At 38.3% G+C, this 18,835-nt stretch overlaps 1 protein-coding gene across 1 annotated transcript in view; it reads right to left on the bottom strand.

Annotated features, from left to right (window-relative positions):
- Positions 1–18,835, bottom strand: part of ctnnal1 (catenin (cadherin-associated protein), alpha-like 1) — a 314,649-nt gene that overhangs the window by 14,050 nt on the left and 281,764 nt on the right. Inside the window, exons 9-13 of the mRNA XM_072575745.1 lie at positions 18,421–18,579; positions 14,713–14,805; positions 12,475–12,625; positions 3,872–3,909; positions 767–817 (exon numbers count right to left, since the gene is read on the bottom strand). Coding sequence (XP_072431846.1) covers positions 767–817; positions 3,872–3,909; positions 12,475–12,625; positions 14,713–14,805; positions 18,421–18,579 — 492 coding nt within the window. The remainder of the gene's footprint in view (positions 1–766; positions 818–3,871; positions 3,910–12,474; positions 12,626–14,712; positions 14,806–18,420; positions 18,580–18,835) is intronic.

Here is an 18,835-nt window from a genome sequence, read left to right as displayed (position 1 = left end):
ACAAACCAACAGCCACTCTCAGACAACAACTCACCAGGACAAAGGACCCAATACCCAGCATGAGCAAAACCAATGTAGTGTACAAAATCCCATGCAAGGACTGCACAAAACACTACATAGGACAAACAGGAAGACAGCTAACGATCCGTATCCATGAACACCAACTAGCCACGAAACAATACGACCAGCTATCCTGAGTAGCCACACATGCAGATGACAAGCAACATGAGTTCGACTGGGACAACACTACTATTATAGGACAAGCCAAACAGAGAACAGCCAGGGAATTCCTACAGGCATGGCACTCATCCACAGATTCAATCAATAAGCACATCGACCTGGACCCAATATAGCGGCCACTGCAGCGGACAGCTGGAACTGACAACCAGAAGCGGCAGAGACAAACCACTATAAATGCCGGAGGAAACAGCACAGAAGCGCTTCACAGGAGACTCCCAAGCACTGAGGATGTCACCTAGACAGGAGACAAAACGTCAGCAACACAAATTCCCATCTCGGCGAACAGAACTACAACAACGAGCACCCGAGCTACAAATCTTCTCACAAACTTTGAAAGCCGTTTTGGCACGGAAAAGTGTATCTCTACTTTTGATAAGCAAAGCTGGCCTATTTCTCCATTATTGTTTACAGAATCAATGTGGATGATTATTCAGCCCATCACATCAATGCTAGTTCTTTGAAAAAAATTATCCAATTCCTTCCTGCATAATAAGCAATCCTTACAAATCAACTCTAAAAGTCTTACCTCAGCATCTAATTTTACTGCTTTAACAGTCTTCAGATTTGCAGTATGTTTCTGGCATAAACAAAAGGAAACAAGGAAATTAAAGATATCCATTTTCATATATCACCATTTATTTAAAACATCATTTATTGGCATAATGAAACTGCTGGAAGATACTGAAAGGCATCTACACACTGGCAGACTTTAAAAGACACCATATTCCCTGTTACATTTAAGATATATTTTTGCTAACTTGATGCAGTTTTATACTTACAATGGATTTACCAAATTTTCAATCAATGTGCAGGAGCAGCCTGATATTAAATAGCTAAAAACGAACTGAAAGAAATTTTTCCAAAATGAATTTCTAGTTAACTTGATATACAGTTTTTCTTAATTCACTTGTGGGATATGTCAGTTTCTTAAGCAAACTTTGGGAATGTTTCGGAATGGATTTATTTGTATTCAATGGAAGGGCCTATCTCATTGTCATTCATACATTATTTTTAACACATGGTATTACTTATGTGATTATTTCAAAAAATTAGTTACTATTTGCTACTTGGATTTGAACTGGATTTCACCATGTCACAAGGTTAATCAATGATATTCCCTGCACCATAAGGACAGAAGTGGAGATGTTCGCTAATTAATATAAAATTTTCATTTGTGACTCCTCAGATCCTAATGCAGTTCACTAGGAAGGTAACAAGTGCTACGCAATGACAATTTCCAAAAAGAGAGAATTGAATTATTACCCCTTAACATTCAATAGCATTACCATTTGTAAGTCCTTCTATCAACATCCTGAGGTGACCATTGACCATTGAACTAGACCAGCTATATAAATACTATTACAAGAGTGGGTCAGAATCCTGCAAGGTGTAACACATCTCCTGACTTTCCAAAGACTTGTCCACCACCTATAAGGCACAAATATGGAGTGTAATGGAATATTCCCCACTTGCTTGGATGAATGCAGCACATACAACACTCAAGGAGCTTGATACCACTCAGGATAAACCAATCCACCTGATTGGCACAAGATGCAGAAACATCCACTGCCTCCACCGCCAGTGGCAGCTGTGTGTACCATCTACAAGATGCACTGTGGAAATTCAAAGATCCCTAGACAGCACCTTGCAAACCCAAGACTACTTTCATCTAGAAGGACAAGGGTAGCAGATACATGGGAACACCACGACCAGCAAGTTCCCCTCCAATATATCACTGGGTCAAAATCCTGGAATTCCCTCCCTCAGGACATTCTGGGTCTACCTACACTAAATGGTCCCCAGTGGTTCATTAAGTGGCTGCACAGCAGCACTTTACCAACATTAGTTGATCTTTCATAACATTGTTCATTTGTACAGAAAGTCCTCCTTTAAAGTTGCTCTATTTAGTATTGTTTTTCTTTAATATCATTAAGTTAATGGGGCTTGTAATCTGTGAAGCACCTTGAGATTTGTTTTAATATTGTTTCCACATAACTCAATTGGTGCCTCCCCAGATGCCAACCTCCAAGATGCAGCCTCTCCTGCCTCCCTGACTCACACATATGCTGCTTCCCTCTCCTGGACCTGCCTTCCTAATCATGATCCAGATTTGATCTTAAGGTGGAGCGACAACATCATGGAAATGGTTACTCCAAAGATTTGAGATTTTGGGGCTTTTTCAATCCTTTAGTTTTGAAGTGACTTGCAAAATTGCTCCTGCTTCACTGGTCTTCTATCCTGCCTCATGGACAGGTGATGGCCTAGCGGTATTATCACTGGACTAACCCAGAGACCCAGGTAACGTTCTGGGGACCAGTGTTTGAATCCCACCATGGCAAATGAATCCATATCCACTGCAATGTGGTTGATTCTTAACTGCCCTCTGGGTAATTAGGGATGGGCAAAAAATGCTAGCCGGTGATACTGTCACACCATGAATACATTTTAAAAAACTTTCACAGTGAAGGTTCAGGAGAGGAAAGGGGTGAGAGGCAGCATTCAAATAAAATGCAGAATGAGGACTTGCGCTTCCAAACTGAGTACCAGCTTCTGACTGAATCTGAATCTTGATTGAGGAGTCCAAAAGATGGAAGTAGTAACAGCCCGGAGTCGTGCTGGGGAGTCTGGGATTGGTGAAGAGGGCACAAGTTGGTTAGCAAGGGCAGAGACCAAGGGAATCATGGAACAGGAGTTTAAGGAAGCACAATCACCAGTATGGAGGAGGCCCTGGAAGTAACAGTTACATTATTCTTTCATACTTTTAAACTTGTTATGGTTTAAACATTTTCATTTACAGGGTACCAAAGTAGAAATTTAGCAACATAATATATTTCAACTTTGAAATCATGTTTTAATTTTTTTTCAATAAGATCCTCACAGAAACTAATGACAGTTTTGACATTGGTTCCTATGGAAACCAATGTTTCACTTAATATCGTGATCCTCATGAATGTCAGAATCGTGAACTTTGTAGTACATTTTGCAATACTGATCTTCTAGCCTAGTATCTCCTGTTATTACTCACTAAAAACTTGTGGGAAATGGTTAAATAACAATTGATCTCACATCTTAACTACCATTGCCAGATTTTTTTTTTCAATTGGTAGACAGTTTTGCGGCTGTCAACAGTTGCTCCAGGAGTGGTTCATATAGTGTGCAAATACTGGGTATGACAACAAAGTCAAAATATGACTATCGTAAAGGAAATTCAATTTTATTTTAGTATGTTTTAGAATGACACTGTTGTATTTTTGTTTATTGAAGAAGGCGAGAGGATGTGTTGAATATCCTGGATCTCCCAGTGGTTAACACAATTAAAGGTTAGCCATTCATTTCTGGCACACTGACTCGCATAATGCACAAACATAAAAAACACAAATATTTCAGCTCACCGGTTGTGCTTATGGAAATTGCTTCTTGTCTGCAATACATCATGAAGTGTTTTAGAAGAAAATCTAAACTCAAGATGATACAGGGTAATTTTAACTACAGCAAACTGCAACACAGAGATATAAAACAGGGTCGGAGTCATCACCAATTTCACATTAAGTCAAAATTACCCTGTAGCTCGTGACATTGCAGTGTGGGTTTTGAGCTGAAGATTTTAAGTTAAGTTTTAAAAAAAACTCACCCCTGGTCTTGGCAGAGAAAGGTATGCACGCTTCTCACCTGGGGAAACAGATGTACATGAACTATTTGAACAAGAGACAAAACAACTAAAGCTATATTAAGTGCAAAGAGTTACAGCAATTTTTTAATTTATTCCACTACATCTCAACTGTTAATGCTATTGTCATGTATAATAATTTTTGTTGCAATAAATTATGAATTTCCAATACAATGAACTTAGCATTATTTATTAATATACATGGGTTTACAAGTTGTTATTTAGAGTCAAATGGGCATCAAAATGAATGAAATAACTGTCAGCAACTTCCTCCTAAAAATATTTTTTCCCCATTATCAGGATCTACTTCCTCAAATCCAGTACATCTTGGTGTCTTACCCACAAAATATAATAGTTTTTACTTGTTAACCATGCCATTGTCAAGTATCAGCCACCTTTTGAAAAGTTCCCTGATGTCAGCTAACCAGACCAAAACTTTTATTCCCCACTGTTCTCAATTCCTTCCCCCTCACCCAAAAAGAGATGTAGCTGTATACCCTTGAAATTCTGTTTGGATAGTCCGTATGAACTCATGCCTCATCGTTGTGAAATTATTTCCTCTGCTTTTTACTGGAAATGCTGTTTTTTTTTATCTATTGCAAAAATATACTTTATTCATTAAAAAATCTTTATGCAGATACACATAAAGCAGTTTGGATTTGTACAGTCTTTGTGGATTGAGAACAAACAAACATTGAGGTTTGACTTTCTCCGTAGTTACAACAAACCCAAAGATAAAATACTTTTAAAAAACATGTAATTTTAACAAATGTGGCATCTTTCAAATGACATGTTGCAGAATAAGTCAATCACCAGAAGGCCACATAGTTGGCTGGCTGGACTTGTGGACTTGTCTTAACACATGCCTATCTAAATTGGAGTTGATAATGTGAGACATTATGGTACTAGTCAAAGCGTGGTGACCCCAAACATCATTCTCAACATTCGGAAATAAACATAGCTCCATCTTTCACATTATTATTGTTTACACAGAGCGAATCTGTTAAAATGCTCTGGTAAAATCCAATAGTAACCAAAAGAAGGTACTCTACAAAATAAAATTTGCTTGTTTATTCCACAATGACCGGAGTACAGCTGCATTAGACCTCTTTACAGAGCATGATATGGCAAAGAAGACATGTATTTACATCTTAGAAGCAAAAGCTAAGCTGACACACAGAAAAGGCCAGAGTGCATAAGGAACTAAACAAAACAAACAAGTTATTTAATTCAGAGGAAATACTTAAAAGCATTTTATGGTAATTGCATACAATATATCAACAAAAGATGCACTACATTCCATACATTGACCCTGAAAATTGATGACAGATACAAATTCTTTCAGAAGTAAACTAAACTGAATTTAACATTGAGAAAGTGCTTTTTAAAGAATCAAGAAGCAAAAGGTATCATCAAACAATTAAAAAAAATCAAAAGATTGTAATGTTAGCAATGTTATGTAAGTTAAGAATAATGCAAATATTGATTACATCAGAAATAAAAGCAAGCAGCTGTAGGTAATAATGCTTTGAAAATGTTCCTGTTTTTACTAGAGAAGGTGAAAAACTTGACCTCCTCTTGGGAAATAAGGCAGGACAGGTGACTGAGGTGTCAGTGGGGGAGCACTTTGGGGCCAGCAACCATATTTTTATTAGATTTAAAAAAGTGATGGAAAAGGATAGACCAGATCTAAAAGTTGAAGTTCTAAATTGGAGAAAAGCCAATTTTGACGGTATTAGGCAAGAACTTTCAAAGCTGATTGGGGGCAGACGTTCGCAGGTAAAGGGGCGGCTGGAAAATGAGAAACCTTCAGAAATGAGATGAAGAGAATCTAGAGAAAGTATATTCCTGTCAGGGTGAAAGGAAAGGTTGGTAGGTATAGGGAATGCTGGATGACTAAAGAAATTGACGGTTTGGTTAAGAAAAAGAAGGAAGCATATGTAAGGTAGAGACAGGATAGATCAAGTGAATCCTTCGAAGAGTATAAAGGAAGTAGGAGTAGACTTAAGAGGGAAATCAGGAGGGCAAAAAGGGGACATGAGATAGCTTTGGCAAATAGAATTAAGGAGAATGCAAAGGGTTTTTACAAATACATTAAGGACAAAAGGGTAACTAGGGAGAGAATAGGGCCCCTCAAAGACCAGCAAGGCCGCCTGTGTGTGGAGCCGGAGAAAATGGGGCAGATACTAAACAAGTATTTTGTATTAGTATTTACTGTGGAAAAGGATATGAAAGATATAGACTGTAGGAAAATAGATGGTGACATCTTGCAAAATGTCCGGATTACAGAGGAGGAAATGCTGCATGTCTTGAAATGGGTAAAAGTTGGTAAATCCCCAGGACCTGATCAGATGTACCCGAGAACACTGTGGGAAGCAAGCGAAGTGATTGCTGGGCCTCTTGCTGAGATATTTGTATCGTCGATAGTCACAGGTGAGGTGCCGGAAGACTGGAGGTTGGCAAACGTGGTGCCACTGTTAAAGAAGGATGGTAAGGACAAGCCAGGGAACTGTAGACCAGTGAGCCTGATCTTGGTGGTGGGCAAGTTGTTGGAGAGAATCCTGAGGGACAGGATGTACATGTATTTGGAAAGGCAAGGAGTGATTAGGGATAGTCAATATGGCTTTGTGCGTGGGAAATCATGTCTCACAAACTTGATTGAGTTTTTTGAAGTAGTAACAAACAGGATTGATGAGGGCAGAGCGATAGAAGTCACCTATATGGACTTCAGTAAGGCGCTCGACAAGGTTCCCCACTGGAGTCGGGAGTTCAGAACTAGAGGACATAGGTTTAGGGTGAGAGGGGAAAGATATAAAAGAGACCTGTTTCACACAGAGGGTGGTACTTGTATGGAATGAGCTGCCAGAGGAAGTGGTGGAGGCTGGTACAATTGCAACATTTAAGAGGCATTTGGATGGGAATATGAATAGGAAGGGTTTGGAGAGATATGGGCCGGGTGCTGGCAGGTGGGACTAGACTGGGTTGGGATATCTGGTCGGCATGGACGGTTTGGATCAAAGGGTCTGTTTCCATGCTGTACATCTCTATGACTCTACTGCTCTGGTTTCTGACAGTCATTTAAGCAAATCATAAAACATAGCTGAATGGCCCCTGGTAAGAACTCCATCCTTCTGCCCAGAAAATGATATTTGAGTGGTTTTATTTATATGATGTGGTTGTCACCGGTTGGCCAACATTTATTGCCTTAGGCAAAATGGTGATAAGCTGCCTTCTCGAACTCTTAAGAGTCTTAGGGTTTAGGTAAACCTACACACCAATTTGGTGCAGTCTCCATGGCAATCCCTCCTTCAATCAGAGCACTCTGCTCATAAAGTATTAAAAATACTGTTTCCCTTAATATTGGAGTTCTTGCAAATTACTTTGATAAAATGTTTCTCTTTTTCTGCAAGACAAGAATGACAAATATTGGCAATTATCTACCAGGTGACATAATGGACATAAGAACCTTGGCCTTGTAAATAATGTACCCAGATGAAACAGTGAACATTTCTAGAGAGATCAGTTTTTATAGGCTCACTGGTTTTGTTTTATACAGGTAGTTCTTGGATAACGTGCGTTCTGGCAGCGTGATTTGCCTATAATGTTGCTGATGAATTAGGGAATGGTATTTTCAGGAACACTTAACTCTGTTCACAATTGCAAGATTCCAGCGCACTTCATTCTGTGCATGCACCGATGTCCATACCAAAGACTCTACACTGTTCTGCATATGCACGTTGTCAGCGCTGGTCTTCCAGCCATTCTGCACATGTGCCAATATCAGTTGCTGACAGAGCAGCTTTCTGTGAGAGGTACTGTACAGAGAACAACTTTCTTACACTTTTTAAATTAACTGTATTAAATTTACTGTTGTTTCATTAATAACTATGATTTCAACCTTCGTTGAGGGTGTGCCATACTTTGTGTTAGACTTTTTGGTGATTTTTGAGCAATCATGCTTTGCTGGTCTGCCCCAACCCCAGTTTTCCCACAGGCCCCATTATTTCGATTAAGCAATTCTCTATTAAGTGAGGTTTCGCTGGAATGCAACTACGGCGTTATGGGAGAACAACTCTGAAGTCTCTTAAAGTTGTGAAGTTTCATAAAAACGTAAGCTTTCTTTTAAGTCACAAGGAAAGGGCAATAAAACAGTATAGCACAACTGAGGTTCCAATGCTACTGGATGGGTTTCTGGAGAACACAGTGATTGGAGCTTAAAATCCAAGGTAGTTATGTGAAACACTGAGATGATAATAACATAGAGGGTGCAATGCTAAAGGGACAGAGGGACCTCAACCTGTGCACAGATCACTGAAGGTGGCAGGATAGGTGGAGGTAACAGTAAATACAACATACAATGTTCTTGGTTTTATTAATAGGGGAAAAATGTAACAATTCTTCGACCTCAGCTGGAGTATTGTGTATAGTTGTAGGTATCATTTTATATAAAAGATGGAAGAGAGTGTAGAATCGTTCCAAATATGAGTAACTCCTGCTGCAAGGATAGATTGAAGAAGTTGGCACGGTTCTACTCTTGAGAAGGGGACAAGAGGAGATTTCATTGAGATATTAAAATCATGAGCAAGCTGGACAGAATGGATAGGGTAAAACTGTTTCCACTTGTAAAAGAAACAATAGAGCGCACAGGTTTAAACTAATGAACAAATGAAGCAAGGATAATGTAGAAACAAAATGCTTTCACATTGTGAGTTGTTAAGGTATGGAATACACTGCCTGGAAATGTAGAGGCAGGTTCAAATGAGACATTCAACAGGACATTAGATGTGTTTTTGAACAGTAATGGTTTTTAAGGATTTGAGGAGAAGTCATTAGTTGGCACTAACTAGTAGAGCCAGACTTGAAAATAGAATGAGTACAGGCAGAATGGGCTGAATGGCCTCTTTCTGCACCATAATAATTCTTACATTCTGTGAGGAGATTAATCAAAAATCATATTTCAAATCTATATAATGGAGTTGGTGCTGTCTGATCGATTTCTTAATATTGCAAACCCAGGACTCTAAAGTGCTGTTCGTGTACCAGTAGGTGGGGATGGTGTACCATTAAGAATCATTGTTGGAATGTAACTTTTTGCTTTCACTTTTGACCCTTGGTGTCATCCCTACATTGTTCACAATAAAAGCAGAATTAGAGGAAAATACAACAAGATTTATGATGGGTTCCCATGTTGTTATTTTCTATATGGTCACTATGTAACACTGGGCTCATCTGTGCATGCATCCTGAGAATGCTCTGTGTGGCTACCTTTAATCAAGGCTTGAGTAGGGAACACATACACCTACTTACTAAACCATCCACACCAACAGGTAAAGTTGCTTTCTTTTGGCCAGGTATCATTATCCCCTTTAGCTTAAACTAGCTACTTCTACTATTTTATTTTTACTACCTCCTAGATAATGCCCAACGTATTTGTTTTACTTTTTGATTCAAAGCTCTCTGAATTTAATGCTCTACCACTCATTACTCTTCCTTTATTTCAATACCAATTCTAATCATCATTGCATATGGAACATTGAGTTGATAAATTAAGAAAGCACATATCAAGCAAAAGACTATTCCTCCCCAGCAGGCCGGTCCTGATGTTCAGAAAATATTATTGCATGTTTATGTCTTCAACATCTCAACTGCATCTTCAAACTTTCTGCCACTACCTATTCTTGCTGTCTTCTTGGGTTCTCTCTTTGCAAGTAATTAAACAGAGGCTGCCTGTTCAGCATCCCTCTTCTGATCTTCCAATGTGAAGTACCAAGTCCAAGTTATGTTTCTGCGCAGATGCATCCAGAAATCTTGTTCTCATTTCTGACATATCCTATTTTAGCTATTAGTGTACAGGAGAAAGTGATTCACACCTAAGGGGAATTCTAACTCAGCATAGCCATTTGAACTTAATGGTAAAGTCCATTACCTGTAATGCATGATGTATAACTTTGAAGAGTTTACTTGAATGCTCACAAAATGCTAATAAGGTCTAAGAGATGGTCAGGTTATTGAAATCCATTTCCCTTTACAGTTTCAGAATAATATTAAGCAAGCAACCTGATATTGAGTTGAAAAAAAAATCTGTGCTTCCAATTTTAATATCTGTGTTTTTGACACAGCCTCAAATGCTATCATTATAGTGTAATTACTGCTGGCCTGCTTCTAGAGCATATCATTATCACAGTTTAATGGCTGCAAGAAATTAATAAAAGATTAGTTGTCTTTAATGTGGAATCATGAATACAAATGTTTATTTTTTTTGTCAGGAATTATGTATTTGAGTTCACTTAAATGGGCTTTCATCAATGAGTGTTCATATATATTTCTATATATTTATATATGTATACATCACACATATAATATAAAGTCAGTTTTAGATGCTTATAAATATATTTTGTTGCATCTCAACTTGCCCCGAGGTCTGCCCATCGTTGTAGGTGTAAGACAAATGGTGGGGTCCATTGGTAGGCATGAGCTATAACTAAATTGGCACTAGACCCATCAGGGATGTATAAAGGCATGAGATGGCAGTGAAGGAGGGGTGAGGGCTAGGGGGCTTAATGTAAAGCCTTGACAGTTCACAATCCACATGTCAGCTGTCAAACATTTTCCAGGGACAGCAGGATCTGAACTGAACTCGATGATTAAATACTGTGACTACGAGAGAAGCTCAGAGGCTAGGAATCTTGCTGTAAGTAACTCAACTCCTGATTTTCCAAAGCCTGGATGAGTGCATCACCAATAAGACTCAAGACGCTTGATACATTTGAGGAGAAACCAGCCCACTTGACTGGCACCATATCCACTTCCTCTGCTGCAGTGTAATGCACTGCAGACATTCACCAAGACTTGTTAGATTGCTCCTTCTAAACCCACAACCACTTTCAGGAAGGCAAGGGCAGCAAACACATAGGAATCATATCACTTACAAGTTCCCCTCCAAGCCACTCACTGTCCCATCTTGAAAATATGCCACTATTCCTTAGGTGTTGGTAGGTCAAAATCACAGAATTGTTACAGTGTAAAGGTAGGCCATTGGAAATAAATCACCCTTCCTTCACTGACAATGGGTGAAAGTTCAGGAACTCCCTCCCTAAACGCACAATGGATACCGCAAATGGACTACAGCGATTCAAAAAGATAGCTCACCAACTAGGAATGAGCAATAAATGCCAGCCTCTGGAACATTTAATCCCCTCCCCTCACCACTGGAACAAAGATTCCGCTATTCAGGGGCACGTTTCCCAAGACTGATTAAGTTAGGTCCGGAATTTGGGTATGCACCTCAGGAGTGAAAATTTGGGCCTTTACGCTTCAATCAACTGCACCCCTGGAAAGCTATGGTGTAAACATTCCTAATTGTCTGCTGTCCTTTTTGTAATGTTCTAAACATAGCAACTTTCTAATTCTTGAGAGATTTATTGGTACCAGTCAAAAATTGTAACCTTTTGTGGGGATAACTAGTGACTCTGCCCACAATTTAATAAGTTCACTGAAGTGAACAATGGAGATTCCACCGTACCTGTTGTTGGGACCAATATGCTGTAAATTAAAGCATACTCTTGAGCAATGTGCAAAAACAAAGTCTATATCATGTACAAAATAAAAACAGAAACTGCTGAAAGTACTTCATTATGTCTGGTAGTAACGATGAAAGGAGAGCCAGAATTAACCTTGAATTAATTATGTTTCAAAAAGAGTTACATTAGACTCAAAATATTAATCCTGCTTACCTCTTCAAATATGGTGCTAGACCTGCTTAATATTTCCAGCACTTCCTGTTTGTAGTTCAACCTTCCAGCATCAGTATTTTGCTTTTACCTCTTGTACAAATTTTACTTTTAGTCATATCATTTTCAAATAAATAGTAGCTATGAAACAGCATTCCTTGTCTTAGACAAGGAGAATCAACTTTAAATGGATAGCATTTTGCTCAGACAAAACTCTCTGTGCACATCAAAAGAACCCGATATAAATTCCAGTAAGACTTACCAACCAGAGAAAATATCCAAAAGTGTAACATGTCAAGGTGATCCCATTCTTTGGGAAGGACAGCAATTAAAAAAACCAAATTGCTACATTCACTATTTTATAAAGTGAAGCAATCGTTACAGTCAAATTTCACAGATAAAAATGTTATGTAATCTTATCCCTCAATAAAATCATAATTAATGTACTATATCACATTTATATTTTGACCAATTTGAATAACAAACACAGAAACTGTCTCGGCCTTTTTCAGACTCAAATTCTACCATTCAACATTTCTTTGACATTAACCTTTAGCAAGTATTTTAGTTATTCTACCAAATTTGGGAAAAAGCTTACTCTGAGGTTTGATGTCTTGTAAATTGATGCCTTGGGGCCCATTTTTAAATCATGAGCCTTTCACAGTTGATATTTGGAACAGCCATTTTCATTATCTGCTATTTCAAATATGTTCCCAGAATTCTTGTGCTCTTTGCATTGTAATGTTTTCCTCAGTTAGAACCCATATTTGCACAACCTGACTGACAATCTACAAAAAAATACAGACAATGCTTAAAGCTCAAAGTCAGACTATTCACCTCTTCGTCCTTCAAAGACATCATTAATTTCTTTCAGCAGAATGGACATGTCGTTCAGTTGTGACTCCCATGCCTCACAAAATACATCTAGGTTTTCTTTGGCAATCTTACTAGAAGGGTGAAGAGCCAAGGTCTGTGCAGCAGAAATTATCTGAAAATAAAACAGAATAATTCAGTTGACAGTATAAAGGAGGTCTATTATGCTCTTAATATTATTGAGGATGTGAAGGTGAGATACCTTGGAACAGAGTGTTCAAATTTTCATGGGTTTGGAAATAATAATAAGTGCTCAGATATTAAGCTAAAGCATGTTTTCACTTCAGTGGATTCACTGATACCCAACAGTTATGGAAGATCTTTTCACTTTTTGGTATAAAACCTGAATTGGAACACTGGTGTGGAACGTGATATTTTGCATTTAAAAAACTTATTGATGAACTAAAACAATTGTTCATTTATGTCTGGCACAAAAATAAAATGGGAAGGGTGGCCCAACCATGGCTAACAAGGAAAACTATGGATAGTCTTAGATCTAAGGTAGGGCAATCAAATTGGCCAAAAAGGAGCAGCAGACCTGAGAGTTGGCAGCAGTTTGGATTTCAGAAAAGGAGGAGAAAGGGATTGATTAATAGCTGAAAAAGAGAGTATGAAAGTAAGCTTAGGAGAAACATATAAACTGATTGTGAAAGCCTCTAACAGTGTATGAAGAGAAAAAGATAAGTGAACACAAGTGTCTGTCGCAGTCAAACAGGGGAAGTTATAGCTGGGAAAAAAAGAAATGGCAATCCAATTAATTACATATTTTACACCTGTCTTCACAGAGGAGGATATAAATGATGTCCCAAAAATATTGGAAAACACAGGGTTTATTGAGATGGAGCAACTGAAAAAAAAATCAGTATGAGGAAGGAAATTATTGGAACTGATAGCTGATATATCCCCAAGGCATAATAATTTACAGTCAGGAATACTTACGGATCATAGAAATAGTGGATGAATTGGTGTTCATCTTCCAAGGTTCTGTAGACTCTGACACAGTGCTTATGAATTGGAGGGTAGCTAACGTAACCTCTCTATTTAAAAAAGGTGGTATTCAGAATACAGGAAATGATAGTTCATTTAGTCTGGCAGTTGTACTAAGAAAAATGCTAGATATTATAAAAGATTTAATAGCGGAGCAATTGGAAAACAGTGGCAGGATTGGACAGGGTTTACCAAAGGGAAATTGTGCTTGACAAATCTACTGCAGTTTTAAGGACATAACCAGAAGAGTTAATAAGGGGGAGCCAATGGGCGTTATTTATTTGGATTTTCAGAATTAATAAGGTCTTAAATGAGAGATTAGAATGTAAAATTAAAGCATAGGGAACTGAGGGAGAAGTACTGACATGGATAGAGAACTAATGGCAACCAGGAGTCTATGACATTCTAACTGGACTTGACAGTGTAAACATAAGAAGGATGTTCCTCACGACCAGAAGTTCAGAACCAGGAGTTACAGTCTAAGGATACAGGTCAGGCCATTCAGGACTGAGATGAGGAGCAATTCCTTCCTACAGAGAGTGGTGAGCCTGTGGAATTCTCTGCCACAGAAAGCAGTTGTTGCCTAAACACTCAATGTTTTCAAGAAGGAGTTAGATATAGTTCTTAAGGCTAGTGGGATCAAAGGTTAAGGGGAAAAAGTGAGAAGAGGGTACTGAGTTGGATGATCAACCATGATCATATTGAATGATACAGTAGATTTGAAAAGCTGAATAGCCTACTCCTGCTCCTAATTTCTATGAATCTTCACTTGAGTTAATGAGTTTAATTAGTTTGAGGAAATAGAGTCATACAGTCATAGAGATGTACAGCATGGAAATAGACCCTTCGGTCCAACCCGTCCATGCCGACCAGATGAGGAGAAATCTGACAATCTCATCATCAGCTTCCCTTATGTACCTTCTCGTCATTGACTCAGAAGCAACTCAACCAAAAAGTGAGAATAGGTTATCTCCAAACCTACCCTTTGAGTCACAGCTGATATCTGCGACGTGATAACTGGGAAAGGACATGGAGAAATTGTCTGACTAAAGTACCAAAACCATTATAAGCAAAAATAAATCCTTGATTAATCTAAAATTAAGTAAATCCATATCTTCGAATAAGGCCACATACATCACAAGGGTCTCTTTAAAAGTATATATGTGTATATAAATCATTGTGGGGAAATTTATAACCAGCAAAAAACTCCCATACCTGTGGACCAATAACCTGAAACGTTTCTTCTGCATGTAAACAAGTAATCTCCAAGGGTTCTGTTCCTGACACATGCCGCAGTAATCGAGACGTCTAGTGGAAACACAATGTCATTGCATTTTACATCCAATTCTCTTTACAGTTATCAAAAACAATCAGATTTCAAACTACAACTGAGTCAACTTTTAAACCTTTTCTAGTAACTGCTATTTAGCTGGGTTCTGTTACTTAGAAAATTAAATACCTTCCACACAACATACATGTTGCAAATGTGCTCACAGAAGTGAGGTTATGTTGCGTGTGATGGGATTAGACTGACATACGAAGAATCATTGTTTGTCCCATAACAGTATGCTTTGAAACTGAACTTTTAAAATGTTGTAATTGTGGACTAACATCAGAAAAAAGTGACTATGAGAGCCCAATTGATTCACAAATTCTTTCACTGAAGTATACCATCACGCTGATTCCCCCTTATCCATACAAAAGGGTGCATTATGTTATTTAGTCATCAAGTCTTCATGAGTGGATGGACAAGTCGCAGAGTGTGCAAACAATTGCTATTAAGCATAACATATCATTAAATGTTATTAACACTCCTTCGCATTGATGTTCATGGACTGAATCTAATACTTCTTTAAATAAATATGTTTAGCAGAGCTGCTTCTGATCTGGGGTTCCAGTTTGAATGTGGTGATTTTATGTTAAAAAAACACAAAACTGAAGAATATTGCTGGAGTTCAAGAAGTGTAATACTGCTTTCAACAACTGCATCTTATCTCCTCATTCATTCCCCCCATGGAGCTTAGAACTTCTCTCTCTCTTTATATCCAATACTTTTTGTCATTCAATCTCTCTATTAAACTGCCTAGTACAAAACATACAATATCATAAGACATTTCCTTTTCAAATTGGCAATAGTTGTTAGGAATTGCGCTTTCTCTATTTTCAAAAAGCCTCTTGAGCTGACCAATACTGGACAGCATTGACCATCATCCTACACATTTCTAGCACATGTCCTGAAACAAAATATTTCAGATAAAGTTGGATCTCATGACCCATCAGAATATCTGAGCAAATATCTACGAGATATCTTTATGGGATTCTAATTGAAATAACAGTGATTACCTTGAATGTTTGCACTTTGTTAAGTGCCAGTTGAGTAAATGATTAACATAAGTGCCCAGAATTAAGGGGTTAATGTTTCATTTCTAAGGCTAATTGTGGATCTCGGTTGCATGGTGACCATGCAACCACATAACAATTGTTGTAAAGAACCATCTGGTTCACAATTGGGTTAGAGAGAAGGAAATCTGCCAGTTTTACCCAGTCCAGCCTATGTGTGAGCCCAGACCCACAACAATGTGGTAGACTTTTAATGTCAATACTCTGGGCAATTAGGGATCAGCACGAAATGTTGGTCCACATCTAATGAACCAATATCAAAAAAAATCCAAAAACTGAAATTGCTGGAGAAATTCAGCAGGTTTCAGAATTAAAGCTCTGAAGAAGGGTGGTTGGATTCGAAACATTAACTCTGTTTCCTCTTCACAGATGCTGCCAGATCTGATGAGTTTCACCACCAATTTCTGTTTTTTGTTTCAGATTTCCAGCATCCACATTTCTTTGTATTTTTTTCAAAATAAAACAATTTGTTGCATCCATTCCACAGGATCCATCCAATGCTCCAGACAAGTACTCCATTTAAACTGCATTCAGTTCCTTTAATTTGCACCACATCTACCCTTCTGCCTTTATGTTGATGCCCATTTTAGTTGCATCTCTTTAAAGTAGTGCCCTATTTCTGTCACAATAGCTTCTGACAGAGTAGACGTTTACCACATGTTTAAGGTACACCTAGGTCTGATTTCTTGAATGCTGTGATAAGTCCAGTTGATGACAGATATCCAAGGTGAAAGCAGACACACCTATTTTTCTGATGTCGAAACACCTAATCCTACTGGGCGACACGGTGGCTCAGTGGTTAGCACTGCTGCCTCACAGCATCAGGGTCCCAGATTTGATTCCAGCATCGGGCAACTGTCTGTGTGGAGTTTGCACATTCTCGCTATGTCTGCATGGGTTTCCTCCGGGTGCTCCAGTTTCCTCCCACAGTCCAAAGATGTGCAAGTCAGGTGAATTGGCCATGCTAAATTGCCCATAGTGTTAGGTGCATTAGTCAGAGGGGAAATGGGTCTGGGTGGGTTACTCTTCGGCAGGTCGATGTGGACTGGTTGGGCCGAAGGGCCTGTTTCCACACTGTAGGGAATCTAATATACTCCAAATCCATACCAGCTACCCAAAGGTTCCATGGAATGCATATTCCATGTGTACTATGGTCACTGCTGAAGAAACAGTTCCAGACTGAGGGCAGTATTTCAGATGTGACATTACTGTTTAATTGCAACAGGACACTATTACATGCCAAATACTTTGCCATAAAAGTTGCGACATACCATTCACCTTTCTCACTATTTGTAAGTACTGGTTAATTTGGGGCTTGTAGAAGGGCACCCAAATTCCTCTGCATTCCATTATTCTGCAAACTTCTTATCTTAACTAAATTAAAGTTATGCTTTTCTATTTTTCTATTCTCCTAAGATGGAAAATTTCATGCTTCCACTTTATGACAAGTAAGATTAAAAAGCGCAGCCACTAGATGGCACAGTATCATACATAGACTCAACACCTCTCTCTCAGCCAGTTTTGAAAGGCAACAATGCTTAAAAATAGTTTTTTTGTAAAATTGCTCTGATGACTATTACAAACTACCATGAAGACTCGACTACAATGTGGATAAAATTAAATTCAAAAAGTTATTAAAATATAATCAATCTGAAATCTACAAATCAGAAATGTGATTTCAGAGAACCAAAAATGACTTAAAGGAAAGTATTATCTTTTTAAAAAACTAAATGCATTCACTAAAATAACACGTCTATATACATTTGTATATTTTTTGTATAGATACTTTAAAAAGAAAGAGATTTACACCTTTGAATGCGTAGAACCTGCACTGAAAATCGTAACATGCTTAATGTTGGGTTTGGGGGTGGCCCGTGTGGAGTAGAAGCACCGAGAGAAATGAGTTAGGTCACACAATCTGTTTCTGTTCTGTAAATACTGCTATTCCATGATGCAAACATTCCACACACCCCCCCCCCCACCCCCCTTTCCAAACCTCCTCCCAACTCAACCACCCGACCACAAACACTGATATGCTCCCAGGGTTGTTTTGCACATTGCCTCATTTTCTGAAGGTATCCTTGCAAGCACTGCCAGATTTCCAACATTATTCACTAACAATGATTCACGCAGCCCCCAGAGACCATTTTCATAATAATATACTACTGGAAATCCTTGCTAATACTTATATATCTCTGGGAAACCCTGGAAATACTGACACACCCTTGAGTATACCTAGTAAATTTCTTGGGAGCATCCTCACAGACCCCCAAATCTCTTTTGTAAAACTAAAGTCAACTATCAACAGGAAACAAGTGTGGAAAATTGTTTCTGTAACACAATGAACTATAAATCCTCAAAAAGCTAATAACCTAGTAAACGATATGAGATTCCCCTGTGGAAGCTTACAAGCCATGGATTCCAATTTAATAGCCAACATTAATGATACATTTTCAAGATAGAACAATTTCCCATCAAATGTAAGGAATTCCTTATGCTCGAGCATTTATTTCAACTTCCTACCTCAGCAAGTTGTTCCTTCTGTTCAGAGAGTTTACAAGTACACTCAGCTAGTGCTTCCAAATTTGCTTCTGCCCCTGATACCTTCAATGCCTTGAGGACCACATGCTCTGTGTAGCACTTCAGAAGTTCCCCTGCTGACTCCACAGCTGTGTTTTGAAGCTGAAGAATAAAAACTGAAGAATTAATACACAACACTGCACCAAAAGTACTCAATACGAGCAAACAATTAAAGTGCCTTCTTCTTAACTGACAATCCAAAAAAAAATTCATAACATCTTAAACAGCCTTTACCAGCTTGTGAGAGCAATTATCAATCTGTGCCAAATAGCAGAAAGATTTTTTTTAAATGTAATAACCCAACAGAAAAAATATAGTTACAATTAATGACTTTTACTTGAAAATGTAAAAAAAGTGG

This window comes from Chiloscyllium punctatum, chromosome 8 (genome assembly GCF_047496795.1).
Source record: "Chiloscyllium punctatum isolate Juve2018m chromosome 8, sChiPun1.3, whole genome shotgun sequence".
In the NCBI taxonomy this organism is placed as follows: Eukaryota; Metazoa; Chordata; class Chondrichthyes; order Orectolobiformes; family Hemiscylliidae; genus Chiloscyllium; species Chiloscyllium punctatum.
The sequence above is the reverse complement of the archived record's forward strand: the minus strand, read 5'-3'. Positions and strand labels throughout refer to the sequence as shown.